The sequence below is a fragment of the Euprymna scolopes genome, chromosome 1, assembly GCF_053919585.1.
Source record: "Euprymna scolopes isolate OS-2025 chromosome 1, ASM5391958v1, whole genome shotgun sequence".
NCBI lineage: Eukaryota > Metazoa > Mollusca > Cephalopoda > Sepiida > Sepiolidae > Euprymna > Euprymna scolopes.
This window is the reverse complement of record NC_136482.1, coordinates 182,392,341-182,413,730: the sequence shown is the minus strand read 5'-3', so window position 1 is coordinate 182,413,730 and position 21,390 is coordinate 182,392,341. Positions and strand designations below refer to the sequence as shown.

Genomic DNA, 21,390 nt, shown 5'->3' with positions numbered 1-21,390 from the left:
TAATTATACCTATTAAGGAAATAACTTGGTGAATTTGAGTGGTGTGGGAGAACTTAATTGTAGGAGAGTGAAACTCTTTGTTACCTTCTTTGTGGGGGCATATATTTGATAGAAGCAGTTTATTCAGAATAAATGTAATAATTTGTAAATGGGGATGAAATGTAAACATAGTTTCATGAAACAAGCTTTAGGAAATGTTATAATCAGTGAATGTAAAAGATTTATTTAGGAAGTGTGTGAGATACTTTCCTACTAAAACTGTAGATACAGAGGTAGCAAAAAATGATATTACTTTATTAATATATGGATAAAGAAATAGTGTTTAGCAAATCAAATGTTTAGAATAATTTTAAAAAGTATGTTTTTATAATAAATAAAAAATATTCCAGAACAACACATCAAGGTCGAATGGTTAACATACATCTTTGGTGAGGTCCCTGGCCTTGGTAGAGGCTATTTTGGATGATAGCATCTATGATATAGCTATGATGATAGCCAAAAACCACAACAACATTTAATGTAATTTGGGTATAAAATTTATTGTTTTAGTGAAGGAACAAAATGGAGAGGATATATATATATATATATATATATATATATATATATATATATATATATATATATATCCGTTTTAGTCTTTAAATATTCCTATCTATCTAATATATCAATCTACCCACACATTCATATCCTGTATGTATATTTACTTATATTTTACTATATGCATTTACTTACATACTTGCTTTATCCGGAATTTGCAGATACCGGTCATCCTATCACCTTAAAAAAATTTTGTATTTTTTATTTTATATTTCATTTATTTATTTTTTCCATTTAGTGTCTTTTAACAACTCTTGCTGACATTTTCTTAAGTAATAACCTGTACATTTCAGTTGACCTATTTTTTTTGCCCTATATTTTTTGCGCCTTTTAACATCATTTTGTCTGGGTCATTTTGATATTTGCTTTTCTATTTTATATTTAATTCTATCACCATTTGATTTTTTTTCTCTTCCCTGATCTTTCTTAATTACATTATGTCTCGGCAGCCGTGTCAAATGCATATCTTATTTTTCTTTTATTAATATTATTGGAATTTTCCCCTTTTCCTTGTACATATTTATTCCATGGATTTCGGCCTTTTCGATTATTTTGGGCCATCTTCCAATTACGTGATTTCCTTGGATTTTATTTGTGCGAATGGAAATTCAATTAACTTTCTTGGATTTATATTTTGAATTACCGTCATTGGATAATTTACCTTTCACCAGACTATTATTCATGTGTAACTACCTTTTTCTTCACCATATTCCCTCTGCTTCACTTTTTGTTATCAAGTAAGATCTTTGACTTACTTGCTGTTTCATCAAATACTTTTGTATGCAAAATCCGATCCTGCATTTTGTTAATTCCTACCCTCTGATGAGAAGAAAAGTATTTCTTCGAAACTACGTGGATTAAGGACTATATACTTATCAAGTGTTTCCTTTTCAGATTAAATATGTTTTTAAATCTTTTTCAAGGTGTTTTTAACATGTTTTATTAATTGTTTGCTCTTTATATATATATATATATATATATATATATATATGTATGTATATATATATATATATATACACACACACACACACACACACACACACACACAGGTATGCATGCATATCAAAATGGAAATAAATAAAACATTAAGAGAATAGAAGGGTTACCAGGTAGTAAGTGTTAACTAAAATGTAAACAGAGTTTTGTAAATGAAAAATTTTGTAACTAAACATTTTTATCAAAGAGACAAGAATAGAAAAGGGATTTTCAGTTATTTATATATTTATATTTGGTGAAAAAAGTTGTGTATGTCCATGATGTGAATATGCATGTGTAAGTAATATACATATGCGAGTATTTAGCAGTATGGCACTGTGTATGTGTGTTTACCTTGTTCCTGTGTGTTAGTTTACTTTGTTCTTGTGTGTTAGTCTACCTTGTTCTTGTGTGTTAGTTTATTTTGTTCTTTTGTGTTAGTCTACCTTGTTCCTGTGTGTTAGTCTACCTCGTTCTTGTGTGTTAGTCTACCTCGTTCTTGTGTGTTAGTCTACCTCGTTCTTGTGTGTTAGTCTACCTCGTTCTTGTGTGTTAGTCTACCTCGTTCTTGTGTGTTAGTCTACCTCGTTCTTGTGTGTTAGTCTACCTCGTTCTTGTGTGTTAGTCTACCTCGTTCTTGTGTGTTAGTCTACCTCGTTCTTGTGTGTTAGTCTACCTCGTTCTTGTGTGTTAGTCTACCTCGTTCTTGTGTGTTAGTCTACCTCGTTCTTGTGTGTTTGTCTACCTCGTTCTTGTGTGTTAGTTTACTTTGTTCTTGTGTGTTAGTTTACCTTGTTCTTGTGTGTTAGTTTACTTTGTTCTTGTGTGTTAGTTTATCTTGTTCTTGTGTGTTAGTTTATCTTGTTCTTGTGTGTTAGTTTATCTTGTTCTTGTGTGTTAGTTTATCTTGTTCTTGTGTGTTAGTTTATCTTGTTCTTGTGTGTTAGTTTATCTTGTTCTTGTGTGTTAGTTTACCTTGTTCTTGTGTGTTAGTTTACTTTGTTCTTGTGTGTTAGTTTACTTTGTTCTTGTATGTTAGTTTACCTTGTTCTTGTGTGTTAGTTTATCTTGTTCTTGTGTGTTAGTTTATCTTGTTCTTGTGTGTTAGTTTATCTTGTTCTTGTGTGTTAGTTTATCTTGTTCTTGTGTGTTAGTTTACCTTGTTCTTGTGTGTTAGTTTACCTTGTTCTAGTGTGTTAGTTTACCTTGTTCTTGTGTGTTAGTTTACTTTGTTCTTGTGTGTTAGTTTACTTTGTTCTTGTGTGTTAGTTTACCTTGTTCTTGTGTGTTAGTTTACTTTGTTCTTGTGTGTTAGTTTACCTTGTTCTGTTTAATGCATGTATAGAGATGAGTAGCAATCGGTTTCTGTTCACCTGGTTGTTGCTAGTGTGCAAGAGTATCTGTATGAGATGAATAAAACTGGCATGCGAGTCATTGAGTCATTTTTGCCATCTCTAACCCAAAGGCTGGAAGAAGGTGGAGGGGAGGGGGGGGGGTTATGAGCACATCTATCTGATCATAATTTTTGACAGGGAATAAGATTTGAGTGTAAAACAATTCAAAGATTTAAATAATAATCTTAAAAGTAGAAATTTACCCAGACTGCCGGTCCTTTCTTTGTATTAAGCATTCTATACTGGATGCCAGTTTCATCTAGTAAGAAAAAAAATATATATACATGTATATATATATAACAATACAAAAGGAAAAACAATGTGTATACACATGTTTATAAATATGAAATAATTATAAGTGAAGCAATTATAAGTGTAACACAGCATAATTATTTATGCTAAATGTTGTAATAATATTCAACAATAACTAACGCAAATAAGAAATAATATGACAAGCATGCAAATATGTCTGACTGCATAACTGCTATTTCTGGTTTCCGGCATAAACACACCTGAGTGATTGCACATATTTTTTTTTCTTCCTCCTCAAGATGAGGTATACATCGAAAATTTCAGAACATAACATGACATTACCATCCTGGTACAACACATTATGTTGGGAAATAAATACTTTATAATTGAAAATCATTTAAATCTTTCGATATTGTAATTATTCCTTCAAGCAAACTACAACATCCTCCTCATACATCTATATATATAAAATGCAAAATGGCCACGTTTTTGTATGTCGCAAGAAAGGCTTTTTTCGCCGGGCTTCTCAACAAGGTTACATTTATTTAAAAATTTCCTTATACTTCCAAGATTATAATATCTTCGATTTGCGAACGGATGTCATCTCTACATTTACTTTGATCGACTTTTAAAAAATCCCTCTATTCCATCCTTTCACGTGTTTCTTTGTCTTTTTTGTATAAATAAAACGAAACTAATCCAAGAGAACACGTTCGCCAACCTTCTTGGCCAGGACATCCAGAAAGGCAATTAGCTTTGATCAATGTCGGGGAAACCCTTCATAACAGACAACTGCTATACATTTGGAGAGGTCCCCCTTTCTGTAGGGAGCTGATTTTCCCCAACATCGTGGTGGAAACAAATAAATAAAACGACAGAAAGCGGAAAGCTTAACTGGCCTTCAGCCAACATTCATTTCTGCGCCTGCATGATTCTTAACTTATTTGTACAAGTCAACTTTTTGATTGACATCGCTTAATTTGAATGCTTTTCACTTCCTGTCGCATCATAGCATAGCGGTAACATGTCAGGTTTTCTTTCACTTTTTTTTCTGCCTTCGCGTCACTGGTTCGAGCCTGCTACCTACTAACCCTACTAACACTTTTTTTTATGTGCTCAACACACCTTGCAACACCGGGAACCCATGCTAGTATATATAAGTAAAAGACATCATGATATTGTAAAATTAAATTTGCAATATTTTATTCAAAACAAGGAATAGAAGATAAATGTGAAAAAACACCTTATTCCATGGAGTTTCAAAGATAGGCTCTTCTCAGAGGAAAAAACGTTAGCAAAAGGAATCTATAGATAAAAATTTATTTTTGCTGGTTAGTGCAATTTTTGAAAACGGTAGAGAAAAGAGATTTTTGAAAAAATAAAAGTTTATAGGAATATGAAAAAGAATACTCATATATATATATATATATATATATATATATATATATATATATATATATATATATATATATATAGAGAGAGAGAGAGAGAGAGAGAGAGAGACAAATATTACATAGTTGCTACACTGAACATGCTAATATTTTGGACAATTATAATTATTATAATTTATATAATTATTATAATGTGGCAATGAATTATTATAATAATTATTATAATTACATAACTATTATAATGTACCAATGAAGGCATCTGGTTCTCCTAACATTGGTACATTAGCTCTATTACATCACCTGATGAGGACTTTTGGTTCTTGCTAACCAATTGTCCAAAACATTAGCATGTTCAGTGTAATGACTATGTAATATTTGTCTATATAAATAAAAATATTGTGTTTTGCTCTTTTCTATTGAGCACTCTTAATAACCTCGTTTTAAGTCATGGGTTTTCCCTCTTGAATACCTTTAACTTGGTATATATATGTTATATAAAGGAAAGTTTAATACCTGAGATGAAATTTCAGACATGATAGAATAGTTAATATATAGAAATAGTGGATAAGCATATAGTTAAAACAACAATACAAACTCATCTCTAAAAACCAACCTATCTCCCATAGAACTAACCTTAATCAGTAGTAGAGAAGGGTTTTACTGAAAACAGAAGGCTTATTTATACAGAAAAATGAAAAACTGAAAAATAAGAAATCATTACTTTCCCGATAAATTAGGTGCTCTTTTTCATAAAACTTGAACTTTTGGGGGAGGGGTGGTGGTTTAATCGTCTGATTTGGGAAATCTTTTCTCTATCATTTCACCATCGTTTTAAGACAATTTCTCATTGTTTTTTTTATGTTTTCGGCTGATCCATTTAATAAAGGTCTTTCTCGAAATGTATGTAACAAATCATGTTTTTGCTGGAAATTTTTACTCTGGAAAACCGATTTATTTGCTATTTGCAATCTTTGAATTATATATATACTAGCAGGCCTTCCAGCATGCGTTGCCCAGTTGTAAAATATGCATAAATATTATATTTTAATTAATGCAGATTTCTTATTTATTATAAACACAAATACTGTAGGTATTAAACGTAATGTTAAGTACCTTTAAAAAATGAAGTAAAAAACGGAAAGAAACTGCAAGTATTATGTTTTTTTTTTAAACAGTTCACTTTTTGTAAGTAAAAAAAAAAAAAATATATTCGAGCCGAGATTGAAACCAAAACCTAAAGACAGTGAGTCAATGATTAGGCCAGTTTACAAAACTACTTATTCTTAACATAAGAAAGCTCTCATATTTCACGACTGCGCACTTGAAGAATTCCAAAGGGAGATAAATAGTGTGTAACTATAGCCAATTTTTTCATTGTACGTTTTGCCTTGTTTTTTAGCATAACTCAGTTACTTCCCTTGTTATTATGTCATGTTTTCCAAAAGCAATATGGTGACTGTTTTTTTTAAAATAAAGATCAAAAACTCGTGTTTTTTTTAAATAATGCGATAACATTTAAATACTTCTGACATGCCAATTAAGTAGACATCATTGCTTTTAGTTGAAATCGACACAGAAAGTTAATGAATAACATTGGTTTTTTTTTTAATCGCTTCTTTTCGTTTTCTGAATTTCCTTGTCATAGTGTAATTGCACCAAAAAATCTTACAATTAAGATGACAGAAATCTTAGTCAAAAAGTAATGATGCTCTGAAAGAACTTCATTTTTTTCTCTTTTCTTCTTTTTGATAAAAAATTAAATGCTTATAATACTGATATTCAACTGATTTTATTTAAAAGAAAGAACAAGTTTCAAAGAGAACCAACCACAAGCTCGTCCACAAAGTCCATCCAAAGCATCAACTTCTTTCATGAGATGACCTTTGCCAATACCACCAAAAGATGGGTTGCATGACATTGCACCTGCAAAAAAAAAAATATATATAAGACTAAAGCTGATTCAATGAACATTTGTTTCCCCTAAAAGCATTTTTCCTATATATACAGGGCTCTACGGACAAATTTACCTTTAAATGACCTAAGATTTTTGTTTACTAGTCAAATAGAAAAGTTACCAGCCAAACCCACAAGATTTTTGGAATATCACATCTTTGTTCCATGACGAGTACATATATCATGAAGATTATTTTGTATTTTTTTTAATAAATATAATTCTAAATATGCACTGAACTTTATGTAAAGATTCCTTCAGATATTTTTAAAACAGCCTTCGTAAAAAAAAAAAAAAAAAAAGTTAATATTTTTGTATTAAACCTTTTATTGTTTAAATAATTTGACTTTGCTCGTTTATTAAAAAACAAATAAAAGTTGAAATAACATTTTTCCATTCAGTAATAAGCTTTGGAAGATTGGTTGGTGAAAAAAAAAAACACAATTGCCAAAAGATAAGCATCTTATTCTTTCTAGTTGCCACTTGGAAAAATCACTCGCAACGTAAAGCTTTGATACAAGTAAACCTCTTAATTCGAACAATTTACATGCCTTGTTTCTTGTTCAAAAGTCTTCTCGTACTCCAATGTGCTCAACAAGATTCTGCCGTGTCAAACATGTAGTACTCTGTCTTTGTCCGATCGTGTTTAGGATGTGTATCTTCCTGTCGCTCTTGGCCACGTGTGTAACACGTCTCTTTCTGTCCTCCTTGACCACGTTTTTCTATTTTATATATAATCTTTTTCTTTCCTTCTTCCTCACCGGTATATCTCGCACACGGCTCAGTCATTTGCATACAACTATTGCTGCTGTTATACACACATCTGTGCTCTGTTACATGATTGATATGATCAATTATCCAAGGAAAGGGTCTTATTGCAGTGCCATGTTTACAAATCCAACAAAAATTACAAAAGGCAGTCACGTTAACACACCAGTTCTCACCAGATCACCAAAGTTAAGCAAGATCGAGCCTGGCCAGTACCAGATGGGTCACCATTTGGGAAGGCGAGGCACTGTATGTACCGTGAGGTAAAATACCAGATTGGGAAACTGGTGTGGTCTATCCTTCTCTCGAGGGTAGATAGGCCTCTCTTAAGCCATGATAGGCAACCCATCTAGTGATGACGTCACAATAAAAAATACCCTTGATAACCCTGGCGAAGCATCAAATATTCAGCTACGGACAAGATTTGAATTACACTACAAACTCATGTAGTGAGTTCAATCTCGGCTGCGACTGCATGTTATGTTTTTTAAGCCAGACTCACAAACTTATTGATTACTGATAATTTCCATTCTGTTTCAACTTGAAAAAACTGGTGGATAACTTTCTGCTTATCTCATAGAACTCTTGAATAAAACTTTTCAACATATTTCCTCCTACACATACACACTGAATCAACACACAAAATTTTAAGAACTGACTCATCTTTAAGTGAATGCAGTCAGTGAACAGTTCAGTTAATGTAAACCATAATTCTGTGAGTCAAGAATTAACTATCATGTCATTTAATCTGTGACATCTCAGAAATGTAGTCAGCTGATTTTTTACCAATCTAGAAAGTGGGGGGAGTTTCAGGAATTTCCACAGTGTCCAAATATGAACAGTTGTCAAGCCCAGGAGCAGGAGCAGCAATCGAATCTCCCATTTTAGAACAACTTTTCATAAAGTACAAAAATTTGACCAACTCCCCTTTTCATTGAAAATTTTTCAACAAACTGCAAGTGTTTAAACTGTATTCCTTACCACTTCAAATCCAATGTAAACAAGTTCTTGTTGATCCTACCCAATTTACACCATTAACGATTACTACACTATCAACTTACATTCATTAACCCTTATCCTCGAGTGGCCTTCAGGCCTTGATAAGTGTTGACTTCCAAGTAAAAAAAAAAAAAAAAAAAAATCCTGCTGATTCCTTTCTGGACCTTCAGCTCTTGGCAGCATCCACTTGCATTTCTAGTTTCTGGCAGTCTCATCTTGCTTCTTCCACCAATAACCTCCTGCATCTGGCAACATCCTTTTGCACACCCGGCCGTTGGCAGTGGCTATACAAAATAGATCTACCTGAGGCATCTCTCTATTCCTCTGGGACATCTGTATCAATCTCTGCATGATGTCATCCTGCCTTGCCTTCGATCCAGCTTCCAGTGACACAATCCTGCAATCTAGTTTCATAGTGTTCCATTCTTGTGTTTTCCAACCTTTTTTTTTACCATCCACTTCTCAACTGTGGAATTACCTCGGCTCCAAAACCAATAGAGTATTAGCCATTTTTGAAATGACATCTTTCCTGTTGACTGAGGAATGGCTGATGTCCTGTGCAGGAGGTCCACCCTCCTATGCCTTATCTTCCATTTTTCGGGTGGAGTAAGTTTATTGCTCATTATGTGAAGCACCCGTACTGTGGTATTCCGATAGGGATGCCAAAGCAATTTTAATAGGCCAGAGTGGTCCTTCTTTAGGGTGCTGGTTTGATTCCCCTCACCTTCTTGACCTTGTGTCACATCTCCCTGTGATGAGAAGGAAGTAAATAACACCTTCCCTATTATTCTTGTACATTATCAATACACTTGTCACTTCCCTTTTTTGTCGTTGCCATATTTTTGTCTGTGTTTCTTTCTTAGTTGTAAGAACAATCAACCAATCTATGCCCCCCTCCACTTTGCTAAACTTTCACAAAAAAACACTCAACTAGCTACAACCACTTTCCACAATTTCCCCCACTCTCTATCTGTGCCTAAATCTAAATGCAGATTCCATGTACAAAGCTCCTTTCCTAGAACTGTCGACCTGCTTCCCAGCCGATTACAATATCATAGCCTTCAAGTTCAATGTAAACAAGTTCTTTTCGAATCGTCTCCGTAAATAATCAAATTCTACCCAACTTACACCATCAAAGATTACTACACTACCAGATTACACTCATTAACCCTTATCCTCAAGTGGCCTTTGGGCCTTGATAAGTGGTGACTCTCTGACAAAAAAAAAACATTGGCAATTGCAATTGCAATAGATACAGTAGGACCTTGAGGTACGAATGCACTAAGATACGATTTTTAAAAAAAATACGTCGGCGATCATGGAACAAATTAAATTTGTATCTCAATGCATTACTATGGAGATCCCTTAATGAAGGTATATTTCTTATTTTGCACATACAAAAATCACCAAAACAGCAACAAGTTCTCTTTTTTTAAATCAGTCGAAGTATCGATTTATTTACTTGAATTGTTATTTAATTTATGCAATTATGAATAATGTCCCATACATTTTTCTACTGATAGAAGACGGCACTGCTGGCAAATATTTCTTGTTAAACCAAAAAAGGATAGACTTAAAAAAAATATCGCAAGAGTTGCGTCCCTTGCACAAAAAAATAGGAACTCAAGGAAAAGAAATTAAAAAAAACCAAATCAACTTACCGATCGTGTTTATTTTGTGGGTAATAAGAAGTGTATTGACTCCCATACGAGCAGAGGCATGAGCAGCTTCCGTTCCTGCATGCCCTCCTCCGACTACAATAACATCATAAGCACAAGATGATGATGATGATGATGATGATGATGATGATGATGATGATGAAGAGCTCAAAAAACGGTTGGCTAACGAATAAGTTTGGAAGCTGACAATTCTTTTACAAAACATCCTCAAAGCTTCTTTTCTAGAACTGTCCACCTGTGGAATACTGTTCTGCTGGCCTGCTTCCCAGCTGACTACAATATCGTGGCCTTCTGAAACACAAAAAATATCAAAATCAGAAAAACAAATCAAATAGATCAGATACACAACTTCATTGTTCAAATAACATTTTTTTTTTTTTTTAAATTATGATGATTAAGTTAATTCGATAAATTAAAACCAAAAATTTACAAAAGTAACACTTTTAATTCATATTACTTGGATTATTCGGCCTACTGTTCTTATCTTGAGTTTTATTTTTACATTTTGGTTTATGTAATCTTTAACGTACTTCAGCTCAATCTTGTCAGACTCAGAAACGTGCACAGAATTTCTAACAAAGCTTTTTATTTAATCCATTGGGGCAGCATGCTCTTGTTCCATCAACCATGACCAAGTAATTCATACTTTTTCTATTATGGGTCCTTACATACACAAGGATCCATAGCGTTACAGATAAAATACTTGGTAAAATTCAGTTGTGAAAATTACACTCTTCTGGAGGTTGACGGTTCAATCTTCAGTGCAAGTTACACTTAAAATACAGTTGTGAATTACTTAGGATTTACACCCAGTCATAAAGATTCACCAATTTGACAAAATACACCATTGACCAAAATCTTGTGAAAATAACATTTAAGATGAGAACAGTAGTCCATGAATAATCCAAATATTAATCCTCATCTAAAATAACATTTTTAAGTCAAAATATTTCATCAATCCATAAACTAATTAAATACTACTAGTTCGTTTTCAAAGTAATTTTCTTATTTGAGGCAAAATTTTTAAAAGGTAAATGCCCTTCCTAATGCCTACACAGTGGGTGATGAGGGCCAGAGCTCTAATCTCTAAGTGATCGCCTACCAAAGCTTAAGAGCGCTTCACCTGTCCTTCACCTATTGTCTAACTTTAGTTGGGAAAATATCAAGGCTGGGAGATTCCAATCACATTAGCTGAGATGAGAATACACAATCAGTATTTCTCATCAAGTACAGTCGCTACTAGTTTTAAAAATTAATACCATGAAGCAAGACGAATTACCCTCAGACATCAACTTCTAACATCTACAAGTTACAGATGAGGGGGTTTGCGTGAAGAACAATCTGATTGGTTGGTTGCTTTGTTTTACGGCATATCAACCCTTTTCAGGTTATTTAATGCCGAATCTGGTGATTTTGAAGAACGATTTTTTAATATAGTGTATTTGTTTTTTAAGTCGTATTCTATTTAACCCATAGTTGGGACCCTAACAGGTACTACCACTCCAGGTCAGAGTGGACCTGGGAGCAATGGCAATTAAAGGGTGGCTCCACACTCCCTAAGGTCTGCAAGCTGGGGCCTCACCATCGGATATAGTTTAAGGTCATATCCAGGACCGAAGAACAATCTGAATAAGTATATTTATTTATTGGATAGAGGCATTGAATCTCTATGGTTTCAAGTGAACATTGTCTGAAGATAGCGGTTTCAATCCTATCCAAAACCGTCCAGAGGCTTAGTTGGCCAAAAGACATGGTGAGACGACAATAACTATATAAGGCAGTAATTACTGAGGATACAGTTAAGAGACTTTGCATCCCTATCCCATCGTAATTTACCAACTGAGAAAGGCCAGAGGAATAGTTGACCAAAACATTGTGAAACAACAACTAAAAGATGAGGATGATAGTTTGCAATAAATAAATTACTCATCTCAAAATAAATAATAAAAATAATCAGAGTAAGCTTCTTTTTTTTGCTAGAACTTGACTAGTTGCTAGGTTAGATCAGGCCGCTTCGAGGAGTGAATGGAATAAATTCATTCTGTCATTACTAACCAGCAGAACATTACCACTGTTGATCAAGAGAAAAGTCTATCAGGCATGTACACACAGTGTGATGATGAATGAAAATTAAACCTGTTCAGTGCGGTTGAATACATGCGCTACATGAAGATGATATGATATGATACTTTCTCTTAAACCTACCACTAACCCTAAGTAAGTGGAAACGCCACCCCCCAAAAGAAGAACATTCTCTGTATGAACCAAGAAATACAGCGGTTACAAGAAACCAAATTAATATTTATTTGCAAAATAATCTGCACACATTAATATTTGAAAAAAAAAAAAAAAAAATTAAGAAAAAAAATAAATCTACAAAATTCAGACAAAAAAATTATGATTTTCTCCTGTCGCCGTTTAAAAATCAGACAAAAATAGTCAAAATGCTGAATTCCATAACTCCACAAAAAATAAAAAATGAAACTATCTTTTTAAACAATTACGTGCAAGCACACTGAAAAATTTAGCAGGGTGGGGGTGAGGTTAAATGCCCTAAAATCTAAAATGGGCAGGAAATAAGGATCATTTTATATTAAATTTATATGCAAAACTGATTCCCCACTGTAAATTCTAAATATATATTTTTTTTAACCTTTGATTTGTTTTTTCTTCTTCTTTTTGCCAAGTTTTCAGGATAAGTGATTTTTCAGATTAACCCCTGCTCGTAAAAAGAAAATAAAGAAAACAGTCCAAAACTGTACTTACCTGTTAGTTTTTTAAGGCAGACCATCAAAAATTATATAAATTCATCCAATATTTTTGTTTTTTAAAAATATAATAAAATTTTATTGGTGGAAGCTATCGCTGGCCATTTTCGACCTTTTTTTTTTTAGGTCAATTGTCAAACTTTAATTCAAGCTAGTAAAGACTCATCACGCCACCTTCCAATGGCTTTCTTAGAATGGCTGGTTATAAGCAAGTAAAGTCTCCTGAGACTTTCTGCAAGCCTGTTTCCAGAAGTGGTGAGGACTCAGAATAGTCCCTTCTGTTTTTTTTTTCTCACCTCTGCATGACTAGCACTGTTTTCTTATTGATCCCCCAATTTATCGGAAAGAGACCTATGTTTTCAGTGGTGTCCGTGCTTCTGTTAGTTTTTCCTGAAATTTTGCCACAAATTGTATTTCATTAAATCTTTTTTGCAAAAATTCTCGTTGCATCCCCAGGGACTCAAAAGTAGTCAAAAATGCCCCAAAATGGCCAAAAATTACACGTTTTGCCCCATAACTTTTGATCCATCCATAAAATTTTTCTGAAATTTGGCCAAAATATGGAGCCCATTGTTCTTAATAGAAATCCAGTATGGGTAACCCTGGCAAAATTCTGGTTCGCGTTCTCGGGACTTATAGTGCTAAAAACGCCTTTTTTTTTTTTTTCTCTTTTTTCATATTGATATATCTGACTATATAGTGTTTTTTCACGGTGGTCAACTCAAATATCCATGTGTTAAGGCCTGAAACTGTACTGTTTTCCATTTACATTGAGATTCTGCGTATCCAGTGGCTCAAAAGAGGTAAAAAAATGCCCCAAAATGGCTAAAAATGACACTTTTTGCACCATAGCATTTGATCAATCCATTAGATTTTCCTAAAATTTTGCCAAAATGTGGAGGCCATTGTTCTTAATATTAATTCAGTAAGGATGACCCTGTCAAAATTCTGGTTTGCATCTCTCTGAGACTTTTAGGGCTAAAAAACATGCCTTTTTGGAGCTCTTTTTTCACATTACTCAAAAACTTGATATTTATCTCTATATAGTGGTTTTCTATGGTGCTGAATTCAAATATACATGTCTTAAGGCGTGAAACTGTACCGTTTTTCCATTTTCACTGGTATTCTGCGTTCCCAGGAGCTCAAATGGAGTCACAAATGCCCAAAATTGCAAAAAAAAAAAAAAAAAAAAAAATGACACTTTTTACCCCATAACTTTTGCCCTATCCATTAGAGTTTTCTGAAACTTGGCAAAAATGTGAAGGCAACGTTGGCTCTTCACACTTCTAACATTCATCATTTCTTCACTATTTTTCGTGGCATCATCTCACATGCAGCACAACAGGGGGACCACACATGCGGCTTGTTTATTATTAAGATTCTTTTTTTTTCTATAAAACACATTTTGCTATCTTTTTCTTTTGTGAGTTTATGAGGAAATGCCAGCTACAAAAGTTCAGAGTTTTATTTGTTAAAATTTTATTTAAAACAAAAAATTCATTTTATAAATAATTTTATTTAAAAGTGCAAATAAAGACCAGTTTTTTTATTTCTATAATTTTCATTTTTTTTTATTTAAAAAAAAATCGTATGTTGTATGCATAAGCGCGCTAAAACATGCGCACGTTTGCATGTACAACAATGGCCACCAGTGCGCCACCACTCATAACATAAGGAATTACATTGCTTAATATCCGGAAAGCCATTTGTTTGCAGAAAATTTAAATTCGTTTTCAGCATATCCGAAAACTTATAAAAGTCGTCCTTTTAAAGGTGATTATTAAGGTGGAAAGTAAGTAAAAATTTACCATTAAAAAATAACTAAATAAATAAATAAAAATAAATAAATAAAAAATTTTATAAATAAATAAATAAAAAATTTAAAAAAAATAAATAAATAAAAAATAATAATACTGGAGAAATTTGCGTGCATTTTGATGAACAGCCTCCCCCATTTTTTTTTTTTTTTTTTTTTTTTTTTTTTTGGTGCTAGTGCACTTACTGATCCGCGCTATTTTTAAAATCGTATTTCCAAGTTTAATTAAAGTTTTATGTTTTTTTTTTTTATTCAATTGTAAGGTTAAAGTACAGAATAGGTACAAAACACCCTCCCCTCCCCATGTTAAGAATGGCTTTTAAAATAATAACGTTATTATTTCAGCAAGGATCAATAAGTGCACTAGTACCTTTTTTTTTAACCTAACAGCTAAATACGTTTTTGTGCAATTTTATTTTTTAAGTTACTGAGGTTAACCCTCAGTGTGTGGGCATACGTAATCGCCTAAAAAAGTAGTATCTCAATAAGAGAACTAGGGTCAACGGCGGATGTTAATGTAAAATAAAACTCTCTTTTATACTATTTTATGAGATTTTATTTATTGATTGATTTTACTAAAACATGCTTTTAAGTAAACTTGTTTAAAATTCATAAATGATAAGCGACCGTATATGACCGATTAAACAATCAATTACCAAACATGAAACATGAACAGCTAAACGCCAAAAAACATTCAATAATGTTAACACTTTCCAGGTATTTTATGTAAACAAATAAATAAAATAAGCTGATAGAAATTGTTTATCATTATTATTAATATTATATTTAAACAAAAAATTATTCAATGAAAATAAAACGATCAAATTCAGAATTCAATAAAATGTAAACAACAAGAAAATGTTATTAAAACAACTTTTAATTTGGAATTTAATTTTGAAAATGTTTGTTAATAAAGAAGGTTTAATATTAATTCGAAAACTATTGGTCTTCAAAAACATACCTGTTGGTTATATAAGCCACGGGGGTGTTTTAACGCATATTTACAACTAATAAGCAGCAACGTCTAGCAAAGCACATTTTCTTCGCATGGCATGCGTTATTTACAAGATCAAGCGGTGAAGGATCAAAATAATCGCCTTGAAATAATCGTTCCAGGTTAAAATAAAATACTGTGATTAATTTCGTTCTTTCGTTATTGTACCTATTTACTATGCCTCCCCACAGGACAGAGTTAGACACCAGGGTCGTTTTTTAACGTGGAGAAAAGGTACAAAAATAAAAAAAATTGTCTCAGTCGTGAAGGACTGATCCTACACCGAAAGAGAACAAGAAATGGAAGTGCAGCAACTACAGCAGGAAGAACAGTTCCTATTTACTATGCCTCCCCACGGGGCAGAGTTAGACACCAGGGTCGTTTTTTAATGTGGAGAAAAGGAACAAAAATAAAAATTGTCTCAGTCGTGAAGGATTTCTCCTCCACTGACTGAGAACAAGAAATGGAAGTGCAGCACTGCAGCAGTGCAGCAGCAGTGCAGCACTGCAGCATTGCAGCAATCTGAAGATAAGATACTACACTTTGATCTTTGGCTAAAAAGCCAAGTTCCTGATTCTTGGTTCTTTCGTTATTGTAGCGAAGTTCGAAACTTCAAATATTGAATTTCAAGTGAAACTAATGATATCTGCTGAATTGTCATGTCGCAGTAATGAAAATATCCAAATATTACGAAAAATGGTAAAGTAAAAAACATTAATTATTAATGAAAACACGGTAAATATTACCTTACGCTCCTTGGCCTTCGGTACAAGATCAAAGTGTAGTATCTGTTCCGGCAGATACTGCAAGCAAAGACCATATGTGGGGGCAACCCCACATATAAGACCTTGGTCAATGTAGGGGCAACCCTTCATACCAATTGTCACTATCCAGCTCCCCTACTCCCCAGGGAGTTGGTCCCCATTTCCCCTTCACTCCTCACATTAAAAATCGGCCTTGTGCCTAATTTGCTCGGCGGGGGAGCAAATAAATACCATCTGTTCTTCAGATGCTGCACTTCCATTTCTTGTTCTCTTTCGGTGGAGGAGAAATCCTTCACGACTGAGACAATTTTTATTTTTGTACCTTTTCTCCACGTTAAAAAACGACCCTGGTGTCTAACTCTGTCCCGTGGGGAGGCATAGTAAATAGGTACAATAGAACACCGACCACTCTAATTTGTTTTTTTTAGGGGTATTCGAGGTCGCTGACAACGAATCTGATAATCAAACCCGTTGCAAATTTACTGTTTGCATGGTATTAACCCTTGGACTTTGGGACTATTTTGCGCCATTTCACCGCCTTCAGTAGTACTTTTCTTACATGAACGGGCGTAATGAAGTGACTCATCACATCGCGCAGGATTTTTTAAGCGGCCATTTGAAATAAGAAAGTTACTAAAATATATATATGGTTCATTTTTTTGTTTGTTTGTTTTGTCTTACGTAGTTTATAATGCATTTTAATTGACCTAAAAACCAAAGTTTTCACGAGCAGTTTACAAAAAAACATAAGCACCAAACATTTTTATGTTTTTCTTTCTTTTTTGGGAGGAGGGGGATTCAATTATAGAACTTGTGTAGTTTAACAGGTGATGTTTCTCGTTCTTTTTTGGGGGTATTCAATTATAGAACTTGTGTAGCTTAACATGTGCTTCTGCAGTTTAATTAACTGTTTTCCCCCCGTAAGTAACGAGCAAACATTTACCGACTAGAATAGCATTTAATATTTTTAGGAGATTTTACTGTTTTCTGTTTACATTGGGGAAGAGGAGGCGAGGGGGTCGCTAATGATCTTCGAAAACTATTTTCATTAGTAACTAATTTTCTACTTTTTCGTTTTTTGTAATTTTTGGATATGTTCATTACTGTGACATGACAATTCAATCGATACCATTAGTTTCACTTGAAATTCAATATTTCAATTTTCGAATTTCGTTACAATAACGAGTAAGAACCATTAATTATGGTTCACAATTCATAAACTTCAAAACCAATGTACAATTTCATTTCAGGACTAAATCTACTAAATACCGTGCCCCATGCTCAACTAACTCAGTTCAGTTAAAAAAAAAATAATGCTTATTCAAATTGGTACTTGTGGCGACAATCAAAAGTTTAAAATAGAAAAAAAAATACAGAAAAGTTTGCTCGTTACAGAACATTTACGGAACTCAGTTGTATTGAACATAAGGCTGATTTTTCCCTCACAACTTCGATTTGAGTTGTCTCCCCCGTTGAATACGTTAAGTTTGTGAAAATGGGTTCAAACTAAAAAATTATACAAAATACTGTTAGAAATTCACACAATATATATCAGCCTGTCACGGTAACATATACTGAGTGGGTTTCTAACAATATTTTGTAAAGTTTTTTAGTTTAAACTCATTTCCCCAAACTTAACGTATTCAACTGTGAGCACGCCGCCGTTTGTCTTTTTCAAATATACCGATGAACACTGTATGAGTTTCAAATCGAATAAACATTTTGCATTGAATATAAGCACTAAAAACTTATCTAGTTAGGTAGAAAAGTAACTTATCTTGCCTTTGATAACATTTATTTGTTATATATTTGTTTTTGATAACTTTTTCGTATCTACGTGTATAGTAAAACAGACCCAAAATTTCTATGTTCAAAATAAATTTATGTAAAAGTTGTTTAAATTATTTTTCATTTTTAATTTTTATTTTTTATTTTTTATTTTATTTTATTTTTTTTTTTGCGGACCTGAACGAGAATCACGCCCTCGCTCCGAATGGCTTTCGGAATACACCCCCCCCAACCTCCTCATGTTAAGAACGGCTTTCGTTTTTTTTGTTTTTTGTTTTTTTGTTTTTGTTTTTCAATTTCTTTGCAATTTTTTCAGCGGATTATTATTGATTGGACACTAATATACAGCGCCGAGCGGAGGTGATTCTCGTCCAAGTCCGCCTTGTTTTTCTTGCATTTAGTCTACAAAAGTAAAAAATAATAGTTGTTTAAATTATTTTCTTTTTACTTATTTAATTAATCTGCCGGTTGTATTTATTCTTCTTCCCCTACCCATCTCACCTCTATGGTAACGATTATTTACGTCTTTTGGCACGTGCACGCATTCACACACATCCTTCCGTTGAGATCCACGATTGGTTGCTAAGCGTATCCAAGGTACACATAAATTATGAAATGGCCATCGGCGCCTGGAACATTTTTTGTACCGTAAAGAAAGAAATGAATCCAGTTTATTTATTAGGAATTTTATAAACCTCGCCACACCAACACCACCTCATCATACACCCAATTGTTGTAAGTTTTATTTGTTTATTAAATTGAAGCACTTTTAATTGTGATCGCACGTTCTTAGTTTATATCTTTAAATTCTGTATTTAAAAGACGTAAATTCTATGCGATTATTCGATTTGTAGTTCAAAAATTGCGGTAAATGTTTACTTTAACTACATCAGAACACCGACTAATAAAATTTGTTTTTGTAGGGTTTTTCGGGGTCGCTGACAACGAATCTGATATTCAAACCTGTCGCAAATTTACCGTTTGCATGGTATTAACCTATGGACCGTCGCACTATTTTGTTCCATCACACCGACACCGCCTTCGTTTACGCTATTTTTACATGATGCGTCCGCGCGCACGCGCGTAGTAAAGTGACTTGTCACATCGCGGAGGAATTTTTGGCGGACATTTGAAATAACAAGAAAGTTTTCAAAAACCAAAAAAATGTGGTTCATTTTTCTGTGTTACGTTGTTTTTGATGCTTTTTAACTGATCTATAAAAAAATATTTCACGAGCGGTTTACAAAAACATTTTTGTTTTTCGTTCCTTTTTCTTTTCTTTTTTTTTTTTTTTTGAGGGGGCATTCAATTATAGAACTTGTATAGTTTTTAACAGGTTCTTCTGCAGTTTAATTTACCGTCTTTCCGTAAGTAACACGTGGACATACACCGAGCAGAAGAACCGTTTAATTTTTCACCAAACTTCCGTTTACATTGGAGGCGGGGGGCTAGAGAGGCGGTGGGGGGGTGATGTGGTGGCCGGCCACCACATCAATAATGACAGTCGTCATCATCACAGTAATTACAGTTGTTCCCTTTCCAACATACTAGCAGTAGCTCAATTCTGCCATCATCATCATCATCATCATCATCATCAGAAGAAGAAGAAGAAGAAGAAGAAGAAGAAGAAGAAGAAGAAAACAAATGCACCAAAGGTGAAAGAGGAAAGAAGCGTTGAATTAATTGAATAACTCCTAAATTGTATTATGAAAATTACTATTTTCATCTTGGTCGCTATTTTAACAACGTTTTTGGGCTGCTGTAACCTCTGACCTTCTTCAGATGCCGATTTTTGAACTTTTGAATCTAATAGTTGAATTCAGAAACTAACACAGTTATTTCAACTGAACCATTTATTTACTTTAAATTAGATTTTTCTTGTTTCGTTAACCATGATCAGATAGAACTGTTAATATGGGGATGTTTTATTATACATCAGGCTGACAAGAAAGTTCTTGTAGTTTTTAACTTTTAAATTCAGATGAACATATATATCGACTCAAACACAAATTTATTGATCAAAATAAGCACCATCAAAAGCAACACACTTGTTTTGCCAACGCAAAACAAGTGTGTTCATATAATATAATGTATTTATGTAATATAATGTATTTATGTAATATAATGTATTTATGTAATATAATGTATTCATGTAATATAATGTATTTATGTAATATAATGTATTCATGTAATATAATGTATTTATGTAATATAATGTATTTATGTAATATAATGTATTCATGTAATATAATGTAAAAATCCTGCGTTCTGGTGGGGATGAAGTCGCTGAAGGCGTTTTTGATATTGGTAAAAAATTTTAAGCATTTATCATGCAGAAAGTTGTTGAGATGCTTGAAAAAGTGGTAGTCAGTGGATGAGAGGTCTGGAGAGTATGATGGATGAGGCAGAGTTTCATAGCCCAATTCCTTCAAGTTCTGCAGAATCAGTTTAGCAACGTGCAGTCGGGCATTGTTGTGGAGGAGAATTGAGCCTTTTCTGTTTACTAATGCTGGGTGTTGTTGAAGTTTCTGATGCATTTCATCCATTTGTTGACAGTACTTCTTCGCCATAATGGTTTCGTCTGCATTAAAAAAAACTATAATGGATGAGACCGGTCGCAGACGAGCAAGCAGTCAGCATGACCTTCTTTTGGTGCAACTCTGACTTTGGGAAATGTTGTGGAGCTTTGTCGGTGACTAACCACTGAACTGAGCATCGACGAAACATTGCATCCCTCTGCCTGTTCTACAAGTATTTTAATGGTGAATGCTCTGACGAACTGCAGACACTTGTGCCCTCACGACGTAGACACCCTCAACAAACCCGAAAGGCAGCTAAATCCCACCCCCACACAGTAGAGATCCCTAGATGTAAAAGATCTTTCTACTCCAGTAATTTGTTCCCCAGAACCGCTAGACTCTGGAATTCCATTCCAGGTTCCTGCTTCCCTAACTGTACTGACATGCAGAAGTTCAAGTGTAACGTGATCCGACATCTTGCTGCCCAAATCCCAACATAGTGCCCCAGTAGCTATTGCCTCTGATAGTAGCCCCCTACACCAAAGTGGCAATGTGTCTTGTTTGGGGTGAAAATGTAATAAAAAAAAAATAAAAAAAAATCACCGGTTGTCGTAAAGAACCCACTTTTCATCGCAAGTCACAACCCAGTCAAGAAATGTTGCGTAAAAGAAGAGAAGATGACACTTCATAATGCCATTTCTTTTGGTTTTCGTTCAATTCGTGAGGCACCTATTT

General features: G+C 33.6%; 2 protein-coding genes across 3 annotated transcripts in view; one reads left to right on the top strand and one right to left on the bottom strand.

Moving 5' to 3' along the window:
- Positions 1–21,390, bottom strand: part of LOC145277953 (5-taurinomethyluridine-[tRNA] synthase subunit MTO1, mitochondrial-like) — a 442,192-nt gene that overhangs the window by 383,826 nt on the left and 36,976 nt on the right. The window contains exons 1-4 of one of the 2 annotated variants that reach the window (XM_080130066.1): positions 15,552–15,680; positions 9,989–10,297; positions 6,437–6,532; positions 3,170–3,225 (exon numbers count right to left, since the gene is read on the bottom strand). In XM_080130066.1, coding sequence (XP_079986192.1) covers positions 3,170–3,225; positions 6,437–6,532; positions 9,989–10,211 — 375 coding nt within the window. In that variant the 5' untranslated portion in view covers positions 10,212–10,297; positions 15,552–15,680. Of the gene's footprint in view, positions 1–3,169; positions 3,226–6,436; positions 6,533–9,988; positions 10,298–15,551; positions 15,681–21,390 lie in introns of those variants that run through there. The other variant, XM_080130076.1, reaches the window with a different exon arrangement.
- Positions 18,736–21,390, top strand: part of LOC145277950 (uncharacterized) — a 46,943-nt gene continuing 44,288 nt past the window's right edge. The window contains exon 1 of the mRNA XM_080130051.1: positions 18,736–18,871. The gene's annotated coding sequence lies outside the window, so the exon portion shown is untranslated. The remainder of the gene's footprint in view (positions 18,872–21,390) is intronic.